Here is a 24783-nt window from a genome sequence, read left to right as displayed (position 1 = left end):
TCTTTTTGCCACCATGATGTCCTGAGAAGACTGAAGTTGGCCAGAAGGGCCCCCACCACTAAGGCGGAGGTCAGGGGCAGAGCTGTGGTCCTGTGGAAGGCGGGGGGCCAGGAGATACACTGCATAAAGCTCTGAAGTTGGAGTCAGTCCTAGGGGCTTACCTCCCAGAGTGACTGGCAGGAAATTTGGGGGGCATCCAGTGGGAACCCAGTTGTCACGGGGCTAGCAAATCCTTGACGAGAGGAAGGAAAACCAAGACGGTGAACATGGTACCTTCCTCCCTTCTAGATGATTCTGAGTGGGGAGCTCCATAGACTCCACCATAAAAATCCATAGAGAGGAGTTCCCACTATGGCCCAGCAGATTAAGGATCCAGCATTGTCTCTGGTGGTGCAGGATTGATCCCCAGCCTAGTGCAGTGGGTTAGAAGAACCCAGTATTGCTGCAGCTGTGGTGTAGGTCACAGCTATGGCTCAGATTCAGTCCCTGGCCAAGGAACTTTCACATGCCACATGTGCAACCATAAAAACTAAATAAAAAAATCTGTATAGAAAGTCAAACTAGAAGACAGAGACTATCCAAGTTTTCAATCACATGAATTCAGAATCTCCTCCATTTCAGTGTATGTGTCATGGGTATGTGGCTCCCATTTGTGTACACATTTTTTAAAGCATTACTTACTCCCTGCAGAAGTTTTGAGGAAAGTATCAAATGTCATCTGTCATTTCAGAAAAGAGTAACATTTTTAAAGACTTTGTTGTCCTTGGCAGCATCTCCTCTTATAGGGGCTTAATGACTATGTGTTCAGTTAAGGAATGAATGAAGTAAGCTAGTGCTCAGGATGCCTGTGCAGGAAGCAGAAGACCTGTGCTCAAGGACAGCAACTGTTCTGTCTTATCTTGCCCTCCACCCCCACCCCATGGCCCATGAGCTGTTGGGACAAAAAGACAGGGAAGCACAAGTGGAGTTTGGAAGCAGCTGGTCCGGGGTCAGATACGTGGTAGGAGGGTACCGCAAAGAGACAGAGTCAGCTGACATGTCCAGCCCTGGAACAGGGAAGCGGCAGAGAGGTACCACCTTTTAAAGCAGAGGACTCTGCCCTCTAGCGATCACGGCCCAGTCCACACTGGGAAGCTGGTCCAGCTCACACGGTAACATCTCCTCTTCCCTTGATTTGGACCTGGGAAGTAGATGCTAGAAGAGCAGTGGGAGGGGGCGGTTTTCCCTTTTTCCACTTCATTCTCAACTTCCACTTCTCCCTTTTGACCCCCCAAGCCTTTCAGCCGAGTTCACTGTCATGGGCCGCTGCAGGACAGAGACCCACAGAGGTCAAGGAGGTATTGCCTGCAAACCATGTGTGTCTTCCTAGACACTTGGCACTGCCCCCCCTCTCAGCACCCACCTGGGGCCAGTTCAGAGGTCATCCCCCATGGGCCACTGACATCAGCCAAGATAGTTCTCTAGTCAACCCTAAGACTATTTTCAAGTGATGCCAGCTATACTGTCCACGCCAGCTTTGAACAGCCAGGAAAGAGTTCAGAGTCCAATAATTTCAAAATGTACAAATTCCCAGGTATCATGCCTGATCAAAATTTCAGAGTTGGTGTCATATCCAAGAATACTGCAAAACCCACTAATCGCTGCAAGATCTAGAAAATGTGAGCAATTCCTCATCTGTTGCTGCAGTTGCTAATCTAAGCTCTGTTTCCCACTTTCCAATCAAAACTAGAGACTGTACCACCTGGTCTGTATTTAGACCCATGTTGCTCTTGCCAGCTGTTACCTGAGGGAAGAGGGCAGAGCCAAAGAGGAAAGGAAAAAGCAGCTAATTGTCTTTAACCTTCACCAAAATGAAGCCCAGTCTTCCCAGGTTGCTCAAGGCCTATGAGCTTAAAATCCAAACCAGAGAACTAGTCTTATAAGGAAGGAATTGTGTCTTGTGTCTCCCATCTCCTTGGGAAAAATACAATTCTAAGTACTATACCCTGTACCATAGAATGATATGTAGGGAACACTGCTATTTTTACACAAAGTCTAGAAATTTGAAGCTGCGGGTTTTAAAGCCTTTTCATGGGACTCCTATTCCTTCTATTTAAAACCTCTCAATCTCTTTCCCTCCCTCCATGCTTAGTTAGTTACCCCTGAAAAAAAAGAGACTTACTTTACAGTGTGATTTTTTTTAGTATTGCAAATTTCTATTGAAAACTAAACCATTCAGTCCTGAGCTTTTAACAAAGGAGAAGATAAATAGTAAGGAAAAAAAATTTAAAGAATATGAAATATTTTTCAGAGGGGGAAGAATAGATTATGTCAAACTTTAAAAAATAACAATAGGAGTTCCCATTTTGGCTCAGTAGGTTAAGAACCTGACATAATGTTCATGAAGATGCAGATTTGATCCCTGGCCTCACTCAGTGGGTTAAGGATATGGCATTTCTGCAAGTTATGGCATAGGTCACAGATGTGGCTCAGATATGGTGTGCCATGGCTGTGGTGTAGGCCTGCAGCTGCAGCTGTAATTCAACCCCTAGCCCAGGAACTTCCATATTCCACAGGTGCAGCCACAAAAGGAAAAAAAAATAAGAATGGGAGTTCTGTGGTGGCTCAGTGGGTTAAGGATCTGGTGGTGTCACTGCTGTGGCGTGGGTTCAGTCCCTAGCCCAGGCATTTCTACATGCCATGGGTGTGGCCAAAAATTTTTTTAAACTAAAATTTATTTTTTTTAATTAATAGAGAAATGGTAAAAAGAGTATGGGAACATAGAAAAGAAATAATAGTCAAAATAATCTACAATCTACAATAATCTACAATCTACAATTTAGACTTCACTTTTTCTACTAGTGTAATCATAGGCAGTTTCCAAATTGGAGAAAAACAGAGGCAAACTTGATATAAAAAACGCATGAAACCATTAGGACTCGTTAAATGGAAGTTCTGGGTACTTGACGCAGACGCAGTTATGACAGTGACCTTGCAGCAGTAAAAGCAAATTCTTACAAAAGTTGGCCTCTTGAAAGAAGACCCGGCCAGCACTCAGAGAAGGAGATGGACGAGACTGCCTTCTGTTTCCAGGCTCCAGCTCGGCTCCTGGCTGGACCTCCCCTGGAGTTTCCGGCCGGCCTCGCAGCCCCTGCGGTGCCCTCTGTTGGCAGGTCCCTGCTGGCCAAGTGAAGACTAGCAAGAGCAGCATTCTTAGACGGAGACTGGTCAGCATCCTCAGACTGAGGCTGGACAGGAGGCAAGCAAGGGACTCAGAACTCATCAAAGGGATCGGGAAAGGTGTTCTGAGACCCTTTGTATAAAGTACAGGAAGATAAAGTGAAGCTTTTAGGAAGCACCAAGCTGTCAGTAGGCACCAAGCTCAACGGAGTGCATGATGGGAAGAATTTCATCAAGCCTGGTTCCTGCCGCCTAGAAGAAGGGTAGAATTAAGTAAGTGGAAGAGAATCAGTACCATCTCCCACATAAGCAAGAGCCTGAATTTGGTGTTGAGGGTCTTCTATCACCTCTTAACACCTCCGCAATTTCCTCCAGGACATGGTCATCAAACATAGACTCATCTCTGAGGCCTACTCTGAAAAACGCTGAAATAGCCAGGTGGGCCAAGTGGCCTGCATATTCTAGACAAATAGGGATGGAGCCCCTGCCAGCTGATCAAAGGCAGCACCATTAACCTGCATTAATATTTCTGGGCTTTACAGGCCTTGGTGCCTCATTCATCACTTTTTTCTCTAACAGACCTGACCCAAACCTGCCCCATCACAGCATCTCAGTGTCTGCAGACTCCTCCTGGCCAAATAGTCAAGATCAATGCCTCTGCTCAGCATGGGTTTTTCCCAAGAGGCAACAATTCCAGTAAACACCAAACCTGCAAGTGTTTTTTGTTTTTTTCCATGAAACCCACACCAATGGAATGCAGTGTCCCTTTTCAGGAAAGGAACTTGCTCTCTGTAAAGGCTGGATTGGGGGCGGCTTGGGGAGTGATCCCTGAGAGAGACCCAGCATCCCACTACTGTGTCTTAGGTCAGAACTGTTAACCTAAAACAAGCAGAGGCCAGATATTACTCTAGCAAAGATGAGTTCACTTGAGATTACAAAAATTGCAACTCAGTGTTGCAGCCACCCACAGTGAGCCACTTGCAAGTCCACCCCGCAGTTAAAAAAGGAGAACAATGCTATGGAGAGGAAAAGGAAGGTAGGAAGGCTATAGTAAACAGAGCCCATGGCAGTTCATTGGCTGAGTCCTTGCCAGGAAAGAAGTCCCTCTTCTTCCTGTTGGGCTCAGCTATGGCTGCAGGGTGTGAGAGCTCCCCCTTCTGGCCTCCCAACTCTATTTGAGATTTCTGTTTAATTAAGTTTTTTTTTTTTTAATTTTTTAGTCCTGTTGATTTATAGTTGATTTACAATGTTATGATAAAGTTTGCTGTACAGCAGAGTGATTTAACTATACATATACACACACATTATCCCACATAGATTCTCCCAGAATATTGGGTAGAGTTCCTTGTGCTGTACAGCGGGACCTGGTTGGCCAGTCATTCCACATACCTCAGTGTGCGTACTCAATCTCAGACCCCCAGTCCATCCCTCCCCCATCGGTCTCCTTTGGTAACCGTACGTTTGTTTTCAAAGTCTAAGAGTCTGTTTCTGTTCTGCAAATAAGTTCATTTTTATCCTTTTTTTGATTCCACATATAAGTGATATTATATGATGTTTGTCTTTCTCTGACTTACTTTGCTTGGTATGATAATCTCTAGGTCCACCCATGTTGCTCCAAATGACATTATTTTATTCTTGTTTATTGCTGAGTAATTAATCTTTGATAGAATTAACTGCAACTGGGAAAAGCAGGAGCCAATTCAATATGCAGCATGCCAGATGGCCTGGCATTTTATATGTGCTTTGAGTTACCAGGTCTTATGTGCCAGGAAGCCCAAACGGTGGGTGGGTTCTCCTGAGGCCGAGGGCCGCCCGTCTGAGTGTTCCTAGTGGGCAAGATTCTCCCCACAGAAAACTACGGTCATTCAGCCCCAGCTGCAGCTGGCCGTCTTAGTCCTGACTGCGCATCCAATTGTGAGAAACACAATGATATCTCCTAGAAAACAAGGCAAAAGTGGTCAGGGAGCGAAGAAAGGGACCCTGAGAGGAGAGGGAAAGCCGAGTAAGGGCAGCTTCCCCACCAGAATGGACTCCTGGACTTCTTGCCAAGGAAGCCCAACCCTGAAGATTTCACCTTGTCACATAGCCCATCGAGAAGATTAAAACATGGTTGCCTGTGTCACCGAACTCTAGGAGGGCCATTTTCACAGACTTCTTTGTGAGCAGAGACCCTGGAGATGGTAACACATCAGCCCTGTTAAATCAAGTCTCAGGAATATCTGGTGACCACATAGCAGAAATTGTACTGACCTCCCTTGTACTAACAGCCCTGAGATCTGTGCATAGTCAGGGATGTACCCAGTTAGCCCAAAGGGTCCCCTCCTGAACAGGCATGGGTTTGAGCTCTGCCTTGCTTTACCATGACATTGAGTTGTATCTCAGGCCCCAGGTGCGTGAAACCTGCTCATCAGTTAGATCTAAAACAGCCACCTGACGTTCATTTGTGGCTCTCACTTTGATGCAGTTTTTTTTTAAGAGTTGACTCACAGATTGTGTTAATCTCAGGCATACAGCAAAGTAAATCAGTTATACATATACCCATTCCTTTTCAGATTCTTTTCCCAAACAAGATACTACACAGCACTGAGTAAATTTCCCTGTGCTGTGCAATAGGTCCCCATTACCTACCTATTCTATATATAGTAGTGTATGTATATCAATCTCAACCCTGTAATTTATCCCTACCCCACCCCCAACCACATTCCCCCTCTGCTAAACCTAAGTTCGTTTTTGAAATCTTTGAGTCTGTCTCTGTTTTGTAAGTTCAAATGTATCATTTATATTACATTCCACATATTAGTGATCTCATAAGATGTTTGTCTTTCTCTGACTGACTTCACTTAGTACAATCATTTCTAGGTCCATCTATGTTACTGCGAATGACATTTTCCCATGCTTTTTATGGCTGAGTAATACTCCATTGTATATACGTACCACATCTTCTTTATCCAATCTTCTGTTGATAAACATGTTGGTGGCTTCCATATCTTGGCCATTGTATGTAGTGCTGCAGTGAACACTGAGGTGCATGTTTCTTTTCAAATTACGGTTTTCTCCAGATAGATGCCCAGGAGTGGGGTTACTAGATCATATGGTAGTTCTGTTTCTAGTTTCCTGAGGAACCGCCATACTGCTTTCCATAGTGGTTACATTACATTTCCCATGCCAGCTTACATTCCCTGCAACAGAGTAGGAGGGTTCCCTTTTCTCTGAACCCTTTCCAGCATTTATTTGATGATGGCCGTTCTTACCGGTATGAGGTGATAACCTCATTATAGTTTTGATTTGCATTTCCCTAGTATTAGTGATGTTGAGCATCTTTTCATGTGCTTTTTTGACCATCTGTCTGTCTTTGGAGAAATGTCTGTTTAGATCTTCTGACCATTTTTAATTGGGTTGCTCATTTTTTAATATAAAGCTGTATCAATGCAGTTTTGAAAGGCAATATTCAATATTATCTCCTGACTGTAAAGGGTTCATTTAAAAGTCATGCTGAGGTTGCATCCCCCGTCTACCCTCTACACTCTCAAAAACACTTCCCTTCATACATTAGACCTATGCGCCCAATATATCTTCACAACTTCTTGGCATTGCTGACCGGGAAGAAGTTGACTACTACCTAAATAAAGTACATACTTCTCAGACCTCTGGAACATGCTCCAGTAGGTCAAGGGCTGACTCAAGACATATATAATCAGCATAGGAGATGGGGAAGGGTCTCTAAATGGCTCTCTCCCTTCACGCCAACAGCCATACTTTCTACCTTCTGGAACTCTTCAGTATGATCATCTGTCAATGCAGAGCCTTCTGGTTTGTGTCCTGTCTCAATTTCAGGCAACTCAGCCCTCACCATCTGACCGGCTTGGGCCAGAGACCCACCCAAGTATTCCAAGATGAGTGACAAAAACATGTGGTAGAGAAGGCATTTGACTTTGTGGTCTGTACTTGGTCTTGGAGGATATGTTGGGATACTACCTCAAGCCTGAATGCCCCGGGGAGGCTCGGGGACAGCTCAGCCCATGCCATCCAGGAGGGAGGATTTCTAAGAATGCCAGCAGCTGTGTGTCTGATGCTCCTTTTTCATTTCAGATACCCATTACTTAAGCCTCCTCTATCCTAGAGTCTCCTCTACCCACTTTTGGTTTTCTTGACCTTCTAGATATGTTTGTTTTCTGTTTAATTACTTTCTGCTCTTTTTATTGTTGTTGTTTTCTTCCTTCTACTTTCCTTGGATTTAATTTGATGTCATTTTCTGATTTCTTGAGCTGGCTCTTAGATCATAGGTTTGGGCCTATTCTTCATCTCCATGTATGCATATAAGGCTGTACATTTTCCCCTAAGCAGTTTTGGTTTAGTTTGGTTTGGTTTGGTTTTTGCTTCATTTTGGCAAAATTCTAAGTAAAACACAAAACACACATAGAAAAGTGCATGAATTTACATCCAGAGCACAGGGATTTTTGGAAAGCGAACACAGCCATGCACACAGCACCCAAATCAAGAAGCAGCGCCCAATTCATATTTCAACCTGTTCTGTTTGCCTCCTTCCTTCTGTCTGGGATCATTTTCCTTCTAAAGGAAAGAGCTCCCTTTTGTGGTTCTTTTAGTGCAGGCCTACTGGTGAAAAATCCTCTTTTTTTTTTTTTTTTGTCTGAAAACATCACTATTTCACTTTTATGTGTGAAGAATGATTTCATGAGACACAGAGAATTCTAGGTTAGCTGTTCTGTTCTTCAGCACTTAGGAATGTCATTTCTGTCTTCTGCAAGGTCAGCTTTAGTCTTTTTATCATTCCTTTAGAAATAATTGTAGGTTGTTTTTTTTCCTCCCTCTGATGCTTTTAAGACTTTTTCTTTGCCTTTGGATTCAGCAGTTTAATTATGATGTACTTACAATCATAGTTATTCTTGTTTTTATCTCATATGTCCTTAAAGTGACTCTTGATGATAAGCTATCGTCTCCTCAAAAGTTGCCTTTGCCCCACTCATTCCATCATGTCCCTTGTTCCTTCCATCGCCCTTTCCGTCCTGTGTTCTCTCTCTTCCTTTAATCTGGATCTTTTCTCTCCACCCATCCTGCACTTGACTGACCCTCTGTCTGTGCTATCTGATCTACTGCTAACCTCAGGTATCGTGTTCCTAATTTCAACTCTTCTGTTTTTCAATAATAAAATCCCCCATTTGGTTCTTTTCTATTCTCATTTTCTGGCAAAGTCTTCCTTCATTTTTTGCTTATATAAATCAAGATTTCTTTGAATCTTTGTCCTAATGACTTCAGTATCAGGATCCTGGTTCCATTCTCTTTCTGGCTTTTGGTCATTTGCTTCTGTTTCTTACCATGCTTGGTAATTTTCCGCTTCCATAAACCACGTGTGGAATATCGTAGACACTTTGCAATGACATCTTCCATCAGCTGGGCAGTGGGGTGCTGGTGGCTTTGGCCCAATGAGAGAACGAGCTTAATGGAGTGCAGTCCATTCTTGGTAAACCTCATTCTCCCTATAGCTCTGGGATTTTCATGGAGAGCTGAGGGTTTTCACCAGGGACTCTCTGCCTGGTCCCTTCACTACCAAGAGACAGAAAATTTTGGCTCTACTTTTCAGATGTTTTCATGATTCAATTTTTAGCCTTTTGCCCTAAAAGCTCAGGTTTCAGCAAATATCTGAGGGGAAACCAGCTAGATATTTGAGGTCTCCAGTCCTGAAACTCTGGCCCGACACAGCCACAGCAGCTTTGCTGGTTTCCCTGCCACCACGGCAAATGGGCTGCAGGTAATCAGCTCGTCTCACAAGTACTCCCCTGTCTAGAATTTGTACTCCTTGTTGCTTCTATTGTTCTGCAGTGCTTTAAACATTTTGTTTTAGAATCAGCTTATCTAGTTAGCAGCAGAAGCATTAATCTGCTATAATTACTCTATCCTAGCAGGAAGAGGAACTTTCTAATTGCCTTTTAGCAAACTCTCCACATGCAGTGACCCCAGAGCTCAGAAACACTGTCAAGGGGTTGATAATAACCAGCACTGAAATAGGAAGCAAAATGCATTTATTGGATGGGGTTTTTTTGTGGGGGGAGCGTTAATGACTGTACCCAAGGCATGTGGAAACTCCCAGGCCAGAGATCGAATCCAACTGGCAACTATGGCAACAGCAGATCCTTTAACCCTCTTTGCTGGGCCAGGGATCGAACTCACCAGTGACCTAAGCTCCTACCATTGGATCCTTAACCCACTGCACCATGGCAGAAATTCATACTGGATTTTTTCTGAGTTTGGATTTGGCCCTTATAACACTCAAAATCAGTATTTCCCATAAAGTAAAGTTCTATCAACATTTCACATAATGATTCATTTTAATCTCCCACTCTTGCTGTGGTACCATATTTAAAGCATTAACATAAGAACATATTCTAATAGGTGAAATCAAATAAAAATGATACAAAAGAACTTACAAATCAGAAACCAATTCAAAGATTTTGAAACCAAATTTATGGTTACCAAGGAGGAAACTTTGTATAAGGGATATATTAGGGGTTTGGGGTTGACATATACACATTACTGTATATGAAATAGACAGGTAACAAGGACATACTGTGTAGTACAGGGTAACCTACTCCATACTGCGTAATAACCTATATGGGAAAAGAATCAGAAAAGGAATGGATATATGTAAATATACACATATGTGTGTGTGTGTATAACTTATTTACTGTACATCTGAAATTAAAGCAACTTTGTAAATCAACTATATTCCAATAAAATTTATATAAAAATACACATGCTATGCTTCTAAATAGGAAACTAGTCAAATAATATACTAGTATACAGTTCTTTTTTTGTTGTTTTGTTTTGTTTTGTCTTTTCGCCTTTCAGGGCTGCACCTGCAGCATATGGAGGTTTCTGGGCTAGGGGTCGAATTGGAACTGCAGCTGCCGGCATACACCACAGCAACTCAGGATCTGAGCTGTGTCTGCAACCTATACCACTGTTCATGGCAATGCTGGATCCTTAACCCCCTGAGCGAGGCCAGGGATCAAACCCGCAACCTCATGGATGCTAGTCGGGTTCGCTAATGGCTGAGCCACGACAGGAACTCCCAATTCTTTTTTTAATGCCACACTCACAATGTATGTGTAAAGTGTATACACTCAAGTATGCAAAAAAAACCTCATGGATTTTTTTATGCTTTTCTTCCTCGTCCACATTTTACATAGTGAACATATAAAAATGCACGCTAAGGAGTTCTCTTGTGGCACAGTGGGTTAAGGACCCAGTGTTGTCACTGCTGTGGTTTGGGTCACTCCTGTGACGTGGGTCTGATCCCTGGCCTGGAAACTTCCACATGCCACAATCACAGCCCCCACCACCATCCAGAAAAAAAAAAATGAAGGCTAAGAAAACTGTAGACACTATTTTTAAAAACATTATAATTGAAGTCAAATTCTCAGATTTGAGAAACAGGATCTCAAACTGGAGATTCCTCACGTTGTTCCAAACGAAATTAATATAAGGAACTAAGACAAAGCCTGGTAAATTTTTCAAATTTAAAGGGAAAAAAATCATATAAATTGGGGAAAGTAGGTCACCTTCACATGAACCAAACTCAGGTCGGCCACAGATTTTGTCCCCCACAGAACAAAATGCCAAAACATTATGGAGTTTCAGCATCATTATACAGTATCATAATGTATTTCAATAACTTCTCAAAGTCCTCCTTCAAATTAACAACCTGCTACTCACAATGAATTAAATAACAGAAAATTACAGAAGAAACAGACTAGCGGTAGTCACCATATCACCTAAAATCTTTGAACTCAAAGTTTAAAAGTAATAACTTCTCATGGGATAGGATGGATGCTGAGAAGTCTAAATGATGGATTTAACTTGGGTACAAAATGCGAAAACGAAAACAATGTTTTTCATTTTTAAAGTTTTATTGACGTATAGTTGATTTACTATGTTGCAATTATTTCCCAAAACATTTTTTGGTGACCCATTTTCAGGAAGAAGTTGGATCTGTCCACGAGTCCAACATGCAAAGCAGGATTGCCAGGTGTGGCTGCCTGGCTCACGGGAGTCATTGGGTTGCAGTTTCTGGGGGTGTCCTCTCTGGCCATGCCTATCTCTTCCTGGGTTATATCTTACTTCTCAGTTCAATTTTGTTTTTTCCTTTCAGCCGAAACTAAGATCTGCTTCAAATACTATCACGGAGTAAGTGGAGCCCTGCGAGCCACCACCCCCAGTGTCACCGTCAAAAACTCAGCAGCTCCTGTAAGTGCTGGCTCTTCCTCTTTGGTCAGAACTCATTCTGGTGCTTCTCTACCTTCCCATCATGCGTGCGTGCACGTGTGTGTGTGCGCGTGTGTGTGTTGGGGGTAGGGTTCACACACACATGGAGATCAATTAATAGATTACTAGTAGGTATATAGACAAGTGAATTTCAAAGTCATGAAGAGGAATGAGATCCAAAAGTAAGTTTATTAGAATGCACACATGCCACTTTTTTTTGTTAGTGAAACATCAAGCTTCAGTAGATAGTACAGTGAATAATAAGTCTTTCTTTGGAACACATTTTTTAAAATTCCTTGGTTTTAAATATTTAGATGTTCATGTTTTAATGTTTTAGGCTTATAACTAAAATTTCTTTGGGAGGAATGTAAATTGGTACAACCACTGTGGAAAACAGAATGCCGGTACCTTAGAAAACTATATATAGAACTACCATATGACCCCGCAATCCCACTCTTGGCCATATATCCGGACAAAACTTTCCTTGAAAAAGACCCATGCACCTGCATGTTCATTATAGCACTATTCACAATAGCTAAGACATGGAAACAACCTAAATGTCCATCAACAGATGATTGGATTAGAAAGATCTGGTACATATGCACAATGGAATACAACTCAGTCATAAAAATGGAATTGAATTTATAGTTTTAGGCTGGTTTTAGTCATAGAATTATAAGATGATAGGCCTAGGAAAGTCTAGAATCTCTGGTCCTTTTTTTTTCTTTATACAAATGAGGAAACTTTGCCCACAGAACTTCAGTAATGTGCCTAGGGTCACACAGTTAACTAGTTGCAGCTTGGAGGTTTAAATTACGCCTTCTGTTCCCCAGTCAGTACTTCCCTTGCCCAGCGCTGTAATGATAGATGCCATCTTTTCCTCAGTTTAGGCCTAGTTGTTACCACTGTGGTGCTTCTTACCTTCGTTCTCAACATGTGTGATGGGGCTAGCTGAAATCACCATCCAATGACATTCTTTTTTTCTTTCACATAAATTAAAAATGACTGACTGGCGGCAGCTGAACAAAAACCACTGAGGACTTTGTCGTGCTGGTGTAAATAAAAATGATTCGTTTTTTTCTATGTAAAGAAAGAAGAGAGAGAAAGAAATTGAAATGACATGTGAATGATTCAGAAGGATATTTGTCTCTAAAAGGTATCATTTGCTGTTTTACAAGTCAGCTCTTCTGTGTACAAAAGATGCATAAATTGAGTCCTTGGTGGGAGAAGTAAGACGAGCAGGCTTGAGGGCCAGCAGTTCGTCTGCCTCCGTCCTGACCAGTGGAGGCAGAGATGGACACTCGGCCTGGGGCAGGAGGTTGGGGTGGACAGGGCTTCTCCTGAGGGAACACACAGTGGGAGGGGCGGGGAGAAGAGAAGGAGGGACCTTCCACACTTTTCACCAGCTCTTCCGTTTCTCCCTCCATGTGCCCTGCAGGCTGGAACGTGAGGTCTGTCATTTTCCTGGGTGGGTCAGGAATCTAAGCGGGGAACTCTGAGGAAGTATCCCCCAAGTGCCAGGCCCATGTGTAAAGGCCACCCTCCAAAGAGGGTACCTGGGAAAGCCAAAGAGGTGCTGACACACATTGCCAGCTGTCCAGGCAGGAGGGCCCGTGAAGCTGAGGCTGAACTGAACCAGAGGCGAGATGGACAGAGCAGGAAGGTATTGAACACACAGCAGAGAGGGAAGAGGCCTAAAGTGGAATCTTGCTGATTCAGGAAGAGCCCGCCAAACGCGGGCTTGCCTGGCCTTCACACAGCACATGAAATCGTGCGAAGAGGCAGCTTCTCCCAGACCCCTGGGTCCCTCAGCAAGGACAGGCCCTGCTCGGGGATGGGACCGGCCTGTAAGCGCAAGGGTGGAGTGGGCCGGGAGAGCACCTCACCTTCTGCTCAGGTGCGCTGCTGTGAGCGCGGCCAGCTCGGCAATGCAGGTGATTTCTTATCTTCAGGAAAGTGCTTTTTGGAGAAAGCTCTCTGGGACATTTGGCTTCTCTGAACTCAGCTTACTGGGGACGTTTTGACTGTTGTAACTTTAAATTCTGTCTCCGTTTTCTAAGGGGGGATAGAGAGGTTGTTGGTTAGATATCAGTGTAACATACAGTTTCTTCCAGCTGAGAACCCACAGCCCCCTTTCATCTCACTTGGAATGTGGCAAATTATTTTACAGTGCTCAGAGCCTCTCACTTCTAATCCTCTTTCCCCAGAACCCACTTCCACCTCCTCAGCACCCACCCCCTTGCCAATACCTACATCCCACTGATCCCCCAGCCTTAGAGGTCTGATGAACACAGATTTATTGTGTACGTCTTTGTGTAGCCTATGGCTGCAATCATTATTTTTTTCAGTAAATATATTCAAGTGAGCTCCTCTGTGCTAATTACTAGGTATAAAAAAGTGAACAAGGTAAATCCCCATCCTCATGAAGCCACCTGCCTGGAATGGGATAAGAGAACAGTGGGGAGACAGACAAGAAGACAAACCATGACAAGGGGCTATTCTCTGTGCTGTGCTGGTGGACATGGGAGACACTCTTAGAGGACCAAGGATGGGCAGGCCTAGACATGAGAGAGGGCTTTCTAGATGGAACAGACCAAGTCATGGTCCCTGATCAAGCCCTTTGTTTTTTTCTTTGCTAATTTAACCCAGAGTGTGGAAACATGCCATTCGCATATGGATCTTCAGCAGAAGTCCCTTGAGGTTTTGATTAAACTAAAGCAGGGTGACATTTAGACATGTGTATTTTGGCTGACACATCAGATGTTCTAAAGCTCTTTTAAAAGAGAAGGAAGGGGAAGAGAAGTCACAGCCACAACAGGCATCCTCTCTTAAGAGAATTTGCAAAGACTCTGCCCACAATCATACCTAAGGGGCATCTTGAGAGTTTAGATCCCATGGTGGCCCAACATTAAGAAATCTGCTCAGTTTCAGGGGGAGAAGTTCCAAAGCTCACACTAAGGCTCTTTTGGGGGTCTTGAGTCTGGAGGTATTGTTTTCTAATAAGGTTTCCCCACCAGCCTTTCTTCAGCTCAAACAGCAGACATTTATTTCTCACAGTTTTTAGAGGCTAGAAGTCCAAGCTCAAGGTGTCTGCAGGGTTGGTTTTTCCTGCTGCCTCTCTCTTAGCTTGCAGACCATTGTCTTCTGGCGGAGTCCAAAAATGGCCTGTCCTCTCTGTGCACCTGCATCCCTGCTGTCTCTTCTTCTTCTTTTAAGGACACTGGTTCTATTGCATCGGGGCCCCATCTAAAGACCTCATTTAACCCTAATTACCTCTCTAGAGGCCCTATCTCCAAACATATTGAGAGCTAGGGCTGCAGCGTATGAATTTGGGGTGGGGAGGTGTGAAATGCAGTCTTTAAAAAGAGACCCATTGTTTCCCTGGGCGGCCTTGACAGCCCCATTCATCTGCTGCAGTCTCTCTGCTCCGGGAATACTCACCCATCTGCCTCTCTATCAACTGTTATTGTTTATACAAACACATGCACACACAAGGATTGTACTCTAATTTTCTAAGTTTCTAGGACTCTTTCACGAAACAACACTGGAGAAGACCCCTGATCTAAAAGAGCCAGTCCTGTCTCTCTGGACATATACATATATATACATATATGTGTATATACAATTGTACTGTGTGAAATTTCATTTTATTTTTATTTACCTGAACTTGATCATTTCTGCTCCATCCAACAAACCAAATGCATATTTATCCATCACCATTCCTAACCATGAAACACGATCATTTGTTTAAATTAAAATGAGGATCAAAATAAGTACATAGGGCGACACCATTTTTAACATTTACAGAAAATACACAAATAGGATACCCTCCTTGGAAATTGTTATAAACTAAGAGGAAGATGTCACGCATAATCCCACCACTCGAAGAGCCTCAGGAACTCACGGGAAAGAAGGACTTTTGATTGCCGCCAGCCCCGGAGCCAGCCTTTGGAACAAGGCTGACAAGTGTCCCAGAGAGAGGCGTGACCAGCCAGCACCTGGGGTCCATGGACCCTCAGGACCAACCAGCAGCGCGGCTTTTACACAGAAAGTGCCCGATAAATGGCCACCCGGTTGGCAAAAACCTAGCTAAAAACATTCCAGTTTTCAAACCTTAAATGGCCTTTCTATAAAAATACTTTTTATTAGCATTTTACAGAAGGATAAGACATCTCAAAATATAAAGATTTGCAACTTTCAGCTTCAGTGTTCAACTCAGTGGCCACACTCCGGAATAAAAACATTCTTTCAGGGAGTTTCCGTTGTGGCGCAGTGGGTTAAGAATCGGACTACAGTGGCTCATGTAGCTGTGGAGGTGCTGGTTCAATCCCCAGTCCAGCTCAGATCTGCCATTACCACAGTTGTGGCATAGATCACAGCTGTGGCTCAGATTCAATCCCTGGACCTGGAACTTCCATAAACCATAAAATCTTTTTAAATATAATTTTAATTTTTTCCATGATAGCTGGTTTCAGTGTTCTGTCAATTTTCTACTGTACAGCAAAGTGACCCAGTTACACTTACATGCATACATTCTTTTGTCTCACATGATCCTGCTCCACCATAAGTGACTAGATGCACACTATTGTCTTTGAAATGGATTAGCATAAGAAAAAAATTTTTTTTTAATTCTTTCAGGGAAAGAGTCCAGAGAAAGTAAATTCTTATTTTCCAAGGACCTCATGGAGATGACGTAATAAATTAAGTCTGGGAGTTCCCTTTGTGGCTCAGTGGTAATGAACCCAACTAGAATCCATGAGGATGCAGGTTTGACCCCTGGCCTCACTCAGTGGGTTAAGGATCTGGCGTTGCCATGAGCTGTGGTATAGGTTGAAGATGTGGCTCAGATCTGGCGTTGCTGTGGCTGTGGCGGACGTAGGCTGGCAATTGCAGCTCCACTTCTACCCCTAGCCTGGTAACTTCCATGTGTCACAGGTGCAGCCCTGAAAAGACCAGAAAAAAAAAAATTCAATCTGACCTCTGAGCAGAGTGAATGAAGGCAGTGTATCAAGTGCCTGGTGGGTCAGAAATACCTGGGGTTGGCAAGGAGGGCCCAGTTCCTCCCCACCTGAAGCAGAAAAAGTAACTCCAGAGCCACACAGGTTGGGATGCTGGGAGAGAGAAGGGCAGCCCAGGAGGCCTCCTTCTCACGCACCCAGAGAGCCGCCCACCCTCGGCCCACACCCACGCACTTGAGACCTGGTTAACAGCTCGGTAGCCAGCCTGCACAGCAAACTGACATCAGGGCCTTTGCCTTCCTAGGGTGCAAGGAAAACGAAGTTCAGGTTGATTAACAAGCAGGTTAACTGCCCTCTTCCTTTCCTTGGTTCAAAACGCGTGACCCATGAGACTGACCCGAGGAGCAGAGCCCTCAAATGTGCTCACTCAAGGGTTTTTCGCGGGCCCTGGCCCCTCACAATCATTAATCTCGGACCTGGTAGATCATTAGGTCCTGCCCCCTTCAGCTACCTGAACTGGGCCCTGGATTTAAGGTACTGTGGCTGCCAGGGGAGCCAGGACCCCCACTTTGAGGTCAGGGGTCTTCTCCAGGGCTGTTTCATGGAGGAGACCCAAAACCCAGACGCCGGCCTTGCATTTTAAGGCACAGAGATCACTTTTTTGTTTCTCCTTTGGAGTTCTCCTGTGTTGCTCTTCACAAAGGTGGCAGAAGCCCTTAAATGAGTGACGCCGTCAGGCATAGGCCAGGGTGTAAAGGCCAAGGAAAGTCAGAATGATCAGGCAGCCCTCGGATGGAAAGCAGAGCCTGGCCCTCGGGATTTTCTCCCGCCTCCCCCAGGGGAGGACAATTTCCCTGCCCACGTTGATGAAAAATGTCTGCTCTGTCAGAACCTAAAGAGGACTGCGTCTCAGAGGAGGTTAGTAGAAACTTAGCCTCAATGCTCCGGTTTTATGGGTGCGGGTTTCTAGGCAAACAAACAGATGCATTTGCACAGAGCCGCTGTGTTCCCTGAATTTAACTGGAGATTCTGGTTTTATCAGCCAATTTGTGTGGGTGACCACGTGAAGAAACCCATCACGCTTGCTTAAAATTGTCAGCATTAACCTAAGGTTTTTTTCCTAATCTGGCTATTTGAAATCTATGCTCTTTTTCTTTCCAGACCCTTTCTAGCAATTTCCAAGTCTTTTTAGCTACCTTTTCCTAAGGACTTAGCCAATGTTTTTTTGCTTTCTTGGGTTTTTTGGGATTTTGCTTTCCTGGGTGCACAGTGACTACTGGCTAGGAGAGGCGGAGGGGTTGTCAAAGAAGAGGTTTGTTCAAGAACAGGGGAATCTAACTTCAAAGAGCCACTTGGAACCTGGAACAGTCACGTGGTTTGTGGGTAGAGCTCTCACAAATACCTGCCCTAGGGAGATTCTGTCTTGTTCCTTCCGACATGCCAGATATGTATGTATTCGAACTAAAAAGTGTGGATAGCCTGCATTCCAGGCGTAGGACGTAGGGGTGATTACTGTTTACGGGTGTGTGGGGGAAATGCACACTCACAAACATGTTGCCCACCTGCTGGAGTCATAGGAGTAGGAGGTTCAGATGACATTGAAGCCACACAGAACTGGATTCAAATCCCCACTCTCCACCTTACGAGCTGTGTGCATTTGAAGAGGGGTTGGGCAGCATCCTACTGACCTTTCAAACCAGTAGGATACCAACCCCAACAGTTATATGGGATTTTTTTTTTTTTGCCTTATTCCTTTATACACTTAGCTTCCATTCTTAAAATCCTTTCTTGAGGTCAAGAATGGAATAAAGAAAGCAATGGATAATGTCATTTCCCCCTATTTTTCTTCTTACTTGATTTGTGCAGATTAAAATTGGACGAATGCATTTCTCAGGCATTTAGCAAGCTTACGTTGCCAAATGTTAGATGAAACACCCCACTGTCCATCCTTACTTCCCAAACAGTAAAACAGAGATGCCGAAGAAAATGAATTTATGCTTCTGACCATCAGGGTGATGCACGTAGAATTAAAGTCCAGAAGTGGAAGTTAGGTGTCCTCAGTTCTGTCCTCTATGAGTCTGATCCCATATCTGAGTGGGCAAAAATCGGTGACCACTGTTCTTATGATCCAGAGTTGTACTATAACATGCAGCTAGGAGACAGTTCTGTTGTGGTTCTTGATGGCTTCCATCTTCATATAAAAGAGGCAATCTGGCCCCCATGCTGACTGCTCAGTTCCTAAGGCCAGCCTACCTCAGCTGTCAACTCCCAAGGTTCTCCTCTCGGTCCTCCCAACACCTGTGACTGCATCACTTCCAAATCCTCAGACCCGAGTACAACACTCTCGGACCATCACTTCCCCCGCTGCAGCTCACTCCCCTGCCTGGTCTACCGATCTTAACTCCACAATCACACCCAGGTCTCACCCCTCTCCTTACCTGAGATCGTGCCATCTATCACTTGCCCCTTTATCTCTCTGTCACTCTCACCTGGCAAAATCCAAGCTCAGTTAAACCTCATTCTGTCTACCTTTTACTTGTTCTAGGCAGCAGAAGAGTCTGACTACACATCTCAAGGGCCCGTTAACATGAGCAAGGAGCACTCACCTTCCCCACATTTAGAGAAAGCTATTTCAAATTTTCTTTTTTTTTTTCCCCAAGCCTACAGCCCCTGTTCCCTCTCCACTGTCAGCTGATGACCTGGTTTCCTTCACTGAGAAAACGGAGGCAATCAGAACCTAACCAATGTGCCTTCCCATTACCTGTTCTGCTACCTGCCTGCTCGCAGATTCCAGCTCTGTTTCGTCACGTTCCCACTGTCTCAGGCCAACCTCTCCAGTTGTGCCCAGGATCCTAGCCCATCTTGCCCTCTAAGAAACTCTGATCCTGGGATTAGCATCTGTCTCCTGCAGAGTTAATTCTCCTTTTTACTGGAGCTTTCCCATCTCACCTCATACCATTTCTGCTCAAAGCTGGCTTTCTTCATACACCACTCTCCATAGCCTTCAAGTCCTGGATGGTCTGCCCCTGCCTACTGCTACCTCCTCCTTTTCCACCTCTTTCTAGCCTCACCGGTGGTCATTCCCACCCTTGAATACAGCAAGCTGCTCTGCCCTCTGGGCCTTTGCACTTCCTGCTGGGAACATTTCCCCCAGGTACTGAAATGGCTTACTCCCTCTCTTTATGTAGGATTTTTCTCAGTGTCACCTCCTCAGAGTGGCCTCCATAACCACCCAATCTACAATAACCTCCACATACCTCTAGTCCCTCTCATGATCCCCCATGCTTTGTTTTTGCTCATCGTGATGTAATTTCTTTGTATTTGATCCTCCTATTAAAGTACAGCCTCTAAGGTCAGGGATGTGCCTGCCTGTCCTACTCAGGACCGTTTCCCAGCACCAGTAGGAGCAACACCTGGCATGTGGCAGACCCTTCATAAAACATTTGTACCCAACAGCCTGGGGTCCAGGCCCTGGCTCAGCCACATCACTTGGTGGCCTTTAACCCCTCTGAGGCTCAGTTTCTGGATATGCAATGATATAGGTTGGCCACAAAAAGAGGACCTGCTTCCTAGGATGAAATGAAATGACGCCAGGAATGCTCTCAGCACTCGCCCAGCATGTAGTGAAGATACAGTAAGAGTTGATTTGCATCATGAGTCTTGTGAGCTGATCCCATACCTGTTCCTCTGTGGCTTTCCTCTTGCTCTCTGGTTACAAAATGCATGGATTTCAGTATCAGGATAATAGAAACTAAAGGCATATTTGAACAATACATAGAAAGGTTGAAAGTGCCAAAAACAATGAGTGACGACCTAAGGAAGGGTTTAATTCCTTCATTCAAGGTGTTTCTTTAAAGGCATTCACTGCCCCTAGAATAGTACCTGTGAGATGGATGGTGGACGGATGGATGAAAAGTAATTCAAAATGATGACTGAACCGTGAATTGTAGTTTGACAAATATTTGTAAGAAAGGAACTAGATCAGAAGCAACACAAGGTATTTCTAGTGCCCAAGTGAGTCTTGTTACTTAGAGAATTTGTCTTGGAAAATCACAATGAAGGCAACTAGGGGTAGTCCTCAGCTTCCCACACAGCCCCTAGAAAGGCAGAGGGAATACGTGTGAGGCTCTTGGATGCTGACCAGTATTTAATGAAAGAGCAACAACTCTCCTGACCTATGTGAGAGAAGCGGAGGTACCTGTCCTTCATGCAGCCAGTCCAGCACGTTGTAGGGAGCAGGAGCCCCCATGATGCATCTGGAGGGAAAGCACCTGCTCTTGCAGGAGGATGAGGGCCCTGAGGTAGCAGAGTGCCTGGGGCAGGCTTTTCTGAGGTTCTCGTGGAAGATGAGTATCCCAGTACCATGTCGTGGGACAACAGACATTGCCCTAGAGAGGGACACACGTTTTGCCTAGAACCTAAATATATTTTTACATGGGAATTTTTAAAGCAAGCCAATGGGGGGAAATGGTTTGCACGAAAGCAGAATCACTTCATGGGCATCTTTGCAGGAACTCTTTCACTGGGCGAGGAGGAAAGATTGTTGCAGCTTCAGCACATGCACCAGTGGGTGATCTGTGCACTTCCCTCCCCCGGTGAGATCCCGCACGTCCATTCAGTCAGAAGGAGTGGGTGGCTCCAAAGAGGTCTGTGCAGAAGCAGTGCTCACCTGTCACAGGACAGACGCGCTGACCCAGATGGAAAGGCAGCTGGCATACTCCCTATGATCTAATTGACCCAAAGTTTTTGTGGCAAATCAATTTAATCACTGTTTTTAAAAAGTGGAATTAATGTTTTTGCTCCAACCTCAGAGGCTTAGATGCAAAAACCTAACTCTTGTCACTTCTCCATCCTTAGCTGGACTGATAGGTGGTAAAGGACAAACCCAGGTCTGAAGGATAGTGGATTTGAGGAATTTTATAATCTTCAAGAAAGAGATTCTAAATTTGAATAGAGTGCAAAGAAAGAAATCAGCCAGACTCCGTTTTTCCTCAACTCCTTCTTCCAGTCTGTCACCAAGTTCCATCTGCTTACTGCCAAGGGTACAAGGCCCTTCTTTCCCCTTTGCTCTCCTCCTGCCATGCTGTCAAGGATCTCATTGTGGTTTTCCGACACCATTGCTGCCATCTCCAACATAGTCCTCTGCCTCTATTTTGTGCTTCCTCAACCTGGAGGGCACCCTGGGCTCACCTGGGGAGCTTTCAGGATGGAGGCTAATTCTGCCCTTGTCTTTACGAACTTTGCTTTAAAATCTATTTCATCTCGGAAGTTCCCATCGTGGCTCAGTGGTTAGCGAATCCAACTAGGAACCATGAGGTTGCGGGTTCGATCACTGGCCTCGCTCAGTGGGTTAAGGATCCGGTGTTGTTGTGAGCTGTGGTGTATGTAGGTCGCAGACGTGGCTCGGACCCCACGTTGCTGTGGCTGTGGTGTAGGCCGGTGGTTACAGCTCCGATTAGACCCCTAGCCTGGGAACCGCCATATGCTGTGGAAGCAGCCCTAGAAAAGGCAAAAAAAGACAAAAAAATAAATAAAATAAAATAAAATCCATTTTCATCTCATATAAGCATTACTACCTCTGCTTTCTTATTGTTTGTATTTGCATCAAATGTCTATTTCCGTCTCTCACTTTCAGTCTGTCTGTGTATTTCGTCCTGAAGTGGGTCTTTTGTAGGCAGCATATTGCTGGTTCTTGGTTTTGTTATCCTATCTGCCTTTCTCTGCCTTTTGACCAGCGCATTAGTCCACTGGCATTTAAAGTTACTATGGGTAGGTCTGTATTTATTGCCACTGTTGTTTTCCAGTGGATTTTTTTAGTTCGTTGAACATTGGTTTTTTTTTTTTTTTCCGTTTGTGATTTGATGGCTTTCTTTTGCATTATGCTTGAGTTTCTTTCTTTTTTATTTTTGTGAGTCTATTGTAGACTTTTGATTTGTGCTTACCCTGGTTCAAGTGTGTTAACTCATAGCTACATGCACTTGCTCAGACCGATAGTTATGTAAGTTCAAACATACCCTTTTAAGTCTGTATTTTTATGCCCCCCCCCCCCCGCCCGCCACGGTCCGTGATTTTGATGTCCTACTTTACATCTTCATATTTATTCTTTTCTATTAATTGAGATTATAATCATTTTTCCAAAAATGCTTTGTTTTTTAATCTACATACTGGCATATTTAAATGATCATCAATCCTTTTATATATTTGCCTTTCCTATTGCATTTTTCCCTTTCCTAAAGATTTTTGCTTCTTTTCTATTTAGAGAAGACCTTTCAGTATTTCTCTCAGGTTAGGTTTAGTATTGCTGTATTTTTTTTAGTGTTTGCTTGTCTGAGTTAAGAATTTTCTCTCTCCTTCTGTCCTAAATGATAATGTTGCTGGGTAAAGTATCCTAGGTTACAGATTTTTCAGGATGTGAATATATCTTGCCACTCCCTCCTGGCCTGCAGCATTTCTGTAGAGAAATCAGCTGATAGATTTATAGGGCTTCCCTTGTAAGTAACTCCTGGTTTTTCTCTTGTTGCCTTTATTTTTGTTATGGCTACATCCATGGCATATGGAAGTTCCCAGGCCATGGACTGAATCTGAGCCACAGTTGGGAACCTATGCCACAGCTATGATCTATGCTGGATTCTTTAACACACTGTGCCCAGCTGGGGATCGAAGCTGTGCCTCTACAGTGACCTGAGCTGCTGCAATCAGATTCTTAACCCACTGCACCACAGTGGGAACTCCTTTTGCTGCCTTTAGAATCCTCTCTTTGGAGTTCTTGTCGTGGCTAAGTGGAAACGAATCTGACTAGCCTCCATGAGGATGCAGGTTCAAGCGTTGGCCTCACTCAGTGGGTTGAAGATCCAGCATTGCCGTGAGATGTGGTGTAGGTTACAGAGGCGGCTTGGATCCAGAGTTGCTATGGCTGGTATAATAGGCCAGCAGCTATACCTCCACTTGGACCCCTAGCCCAGGAACCTCCGTATGCCGCAAGTAGGGCCCTAAAGTAAAAAATACCAAAAAAAAAAAAAAAGAATCCTTTCCTTAAGTTTTTCCATTTTGATTGTAACATGTCTGGCTGTAGGATTGTTTGGGTTCCTCTTACTTGGGGCCCTCTGTGCTTCCTGTGCTCAGGGGTCTGTTTCCTTCTTTCGATTTGGGATGTTCTGGACCATACGTCCTTCAAATACATTTCTGATCCCGTTTTGGCTTTCTTCTCTTTCTGGAATCCCTGTTATACACGGATGGGCATGCTTTCTGCTGTCCCATGGGTCTTTGATCTTGCTTTCATTTTCTTTTCATTTGGCCTTGTATCCGCTCTGACTGGGTGATTTCCATTAGTCTGTCTTCCTTGTCCCACATTATGCAGCCCCTTATTAGTGGCTTTTAGATTGGTTTACCTTGGCAATTTTGTTGTCTAATTTTGATTCTTTCCTTTTGACAGTTTCTAGTGTCTTGTTATGGTGATCTTCATTTCTGTTGATAATCTTTCTTTAATTCCTTTGGCAGTTTTAATTTTTAATTTTTAAAAATTTTTTAATGATTTTTATTTTTTCCATTACAGGTGGTTTACAGTGTTCTGTCCATTTCTGCTATACAGCAAAGTGACCCAACCACATATGTATACATTCTTTTTCTCACATTATCCTCCATCATGTTCCATCATAAGAGACTAGATATAGTTTCCAGTGCTATACAGCAGGATGCCATTGCTTACCCATTCCAAATGCAATAGTTTGTGTCTCTTAACCCCAGACTTCCAGTCCATTTCACTTCCTCTCCCTTGGCAACCGCAAGTCTATTCTCTAAGTCCATGAGTTTCTTTTCTATGGAAAGGTTCATTTGTGCCTTATATCAGATACCAGATATAAGTGATATCATATGGTATTCGTCTTCCTCTTTCTCACTTACTTGACTTAGTGTGAGAGTCTCTAGTTCCATCCATGTTGCTGCAAATGGCATTATTTCATTCTTTTTTATGGCTGAGTAGTATTCCATTGTGTATATATACCCCAAGATGCATAACATCTTTACTTCCCAAAGCATCTTTACTTCCTGGAAATTGTTTACCTTGGCTTCTGTTTCCCCCTCCTTTGTATCATTAGTCTGGCCCTGAGATGATTTGATAAATAATGTTAACAAAAAGCCATGAGCTAGGCCAAATTTTATGGAGTTTTAAAGATGTGTCTCCCCTCTGAGCTGAGTAGCTTCTGCAAAATATACATTATCTTTTGCCCTACAGACCTATTTTGATGCAATAAATGTGAAGAACCTTTTTGTAAATATCCTCAATACCCAACAGAAAAATATTTAAACATGAGGAATCAAAATATGTATGCGTTAGATAAGAAGGAACAAATGTGCAAATTTGTTATCGTTGCATGTTTAGGTTAAGGTT

General features: G+C 43.9%; 1 protein-coding gene across 2 annotated transcripts in view; it reads left to right on the top strand.

Moving 5' to 3' along the window:
- Positions 1–24783, top strand: part of HECW1 (HECT, C2 and WW domain containing E3 ubiquitin protein ligase 1) — a 407661-nt gene that overhangs the window by 221934 nt on the left and 160944 nt on the right. For both annotated transcript variants that reach the window (XM_047763338.1, XM_047763339.1), the window contains one exon: positions 11327–11421. In XM_047763338.1, the coding sequence (XP_047619294.1) occupies positions 11327–11421 (95 nt within the window). The remainder of the gene's footprint in view (positions 1–11326; positions 11422–24783) is intronic.

The sequence above is a fragment of the Phacochoerus africanus genome, chromosome 16 (assembly GCF_016906955.1).
Source record: "Phacochoerus africanus isolate WHEZ1 chromosome 16, ROS_Pafr_v1, whole genome shotgun sequence".
Taxonomy (NCBI): domain Eukaryota; kingdom Metazoa; phylum Chordata; class Mammalia; order Artiodactyla; family Suidae; genus Phacochoerus; species Phacochoerus africanus.
The sequence above is the reverse complement of the archived record's forward strand: the minus strand, read 5'-3'. Positions and strand labels throughout refer to the sequence as shown.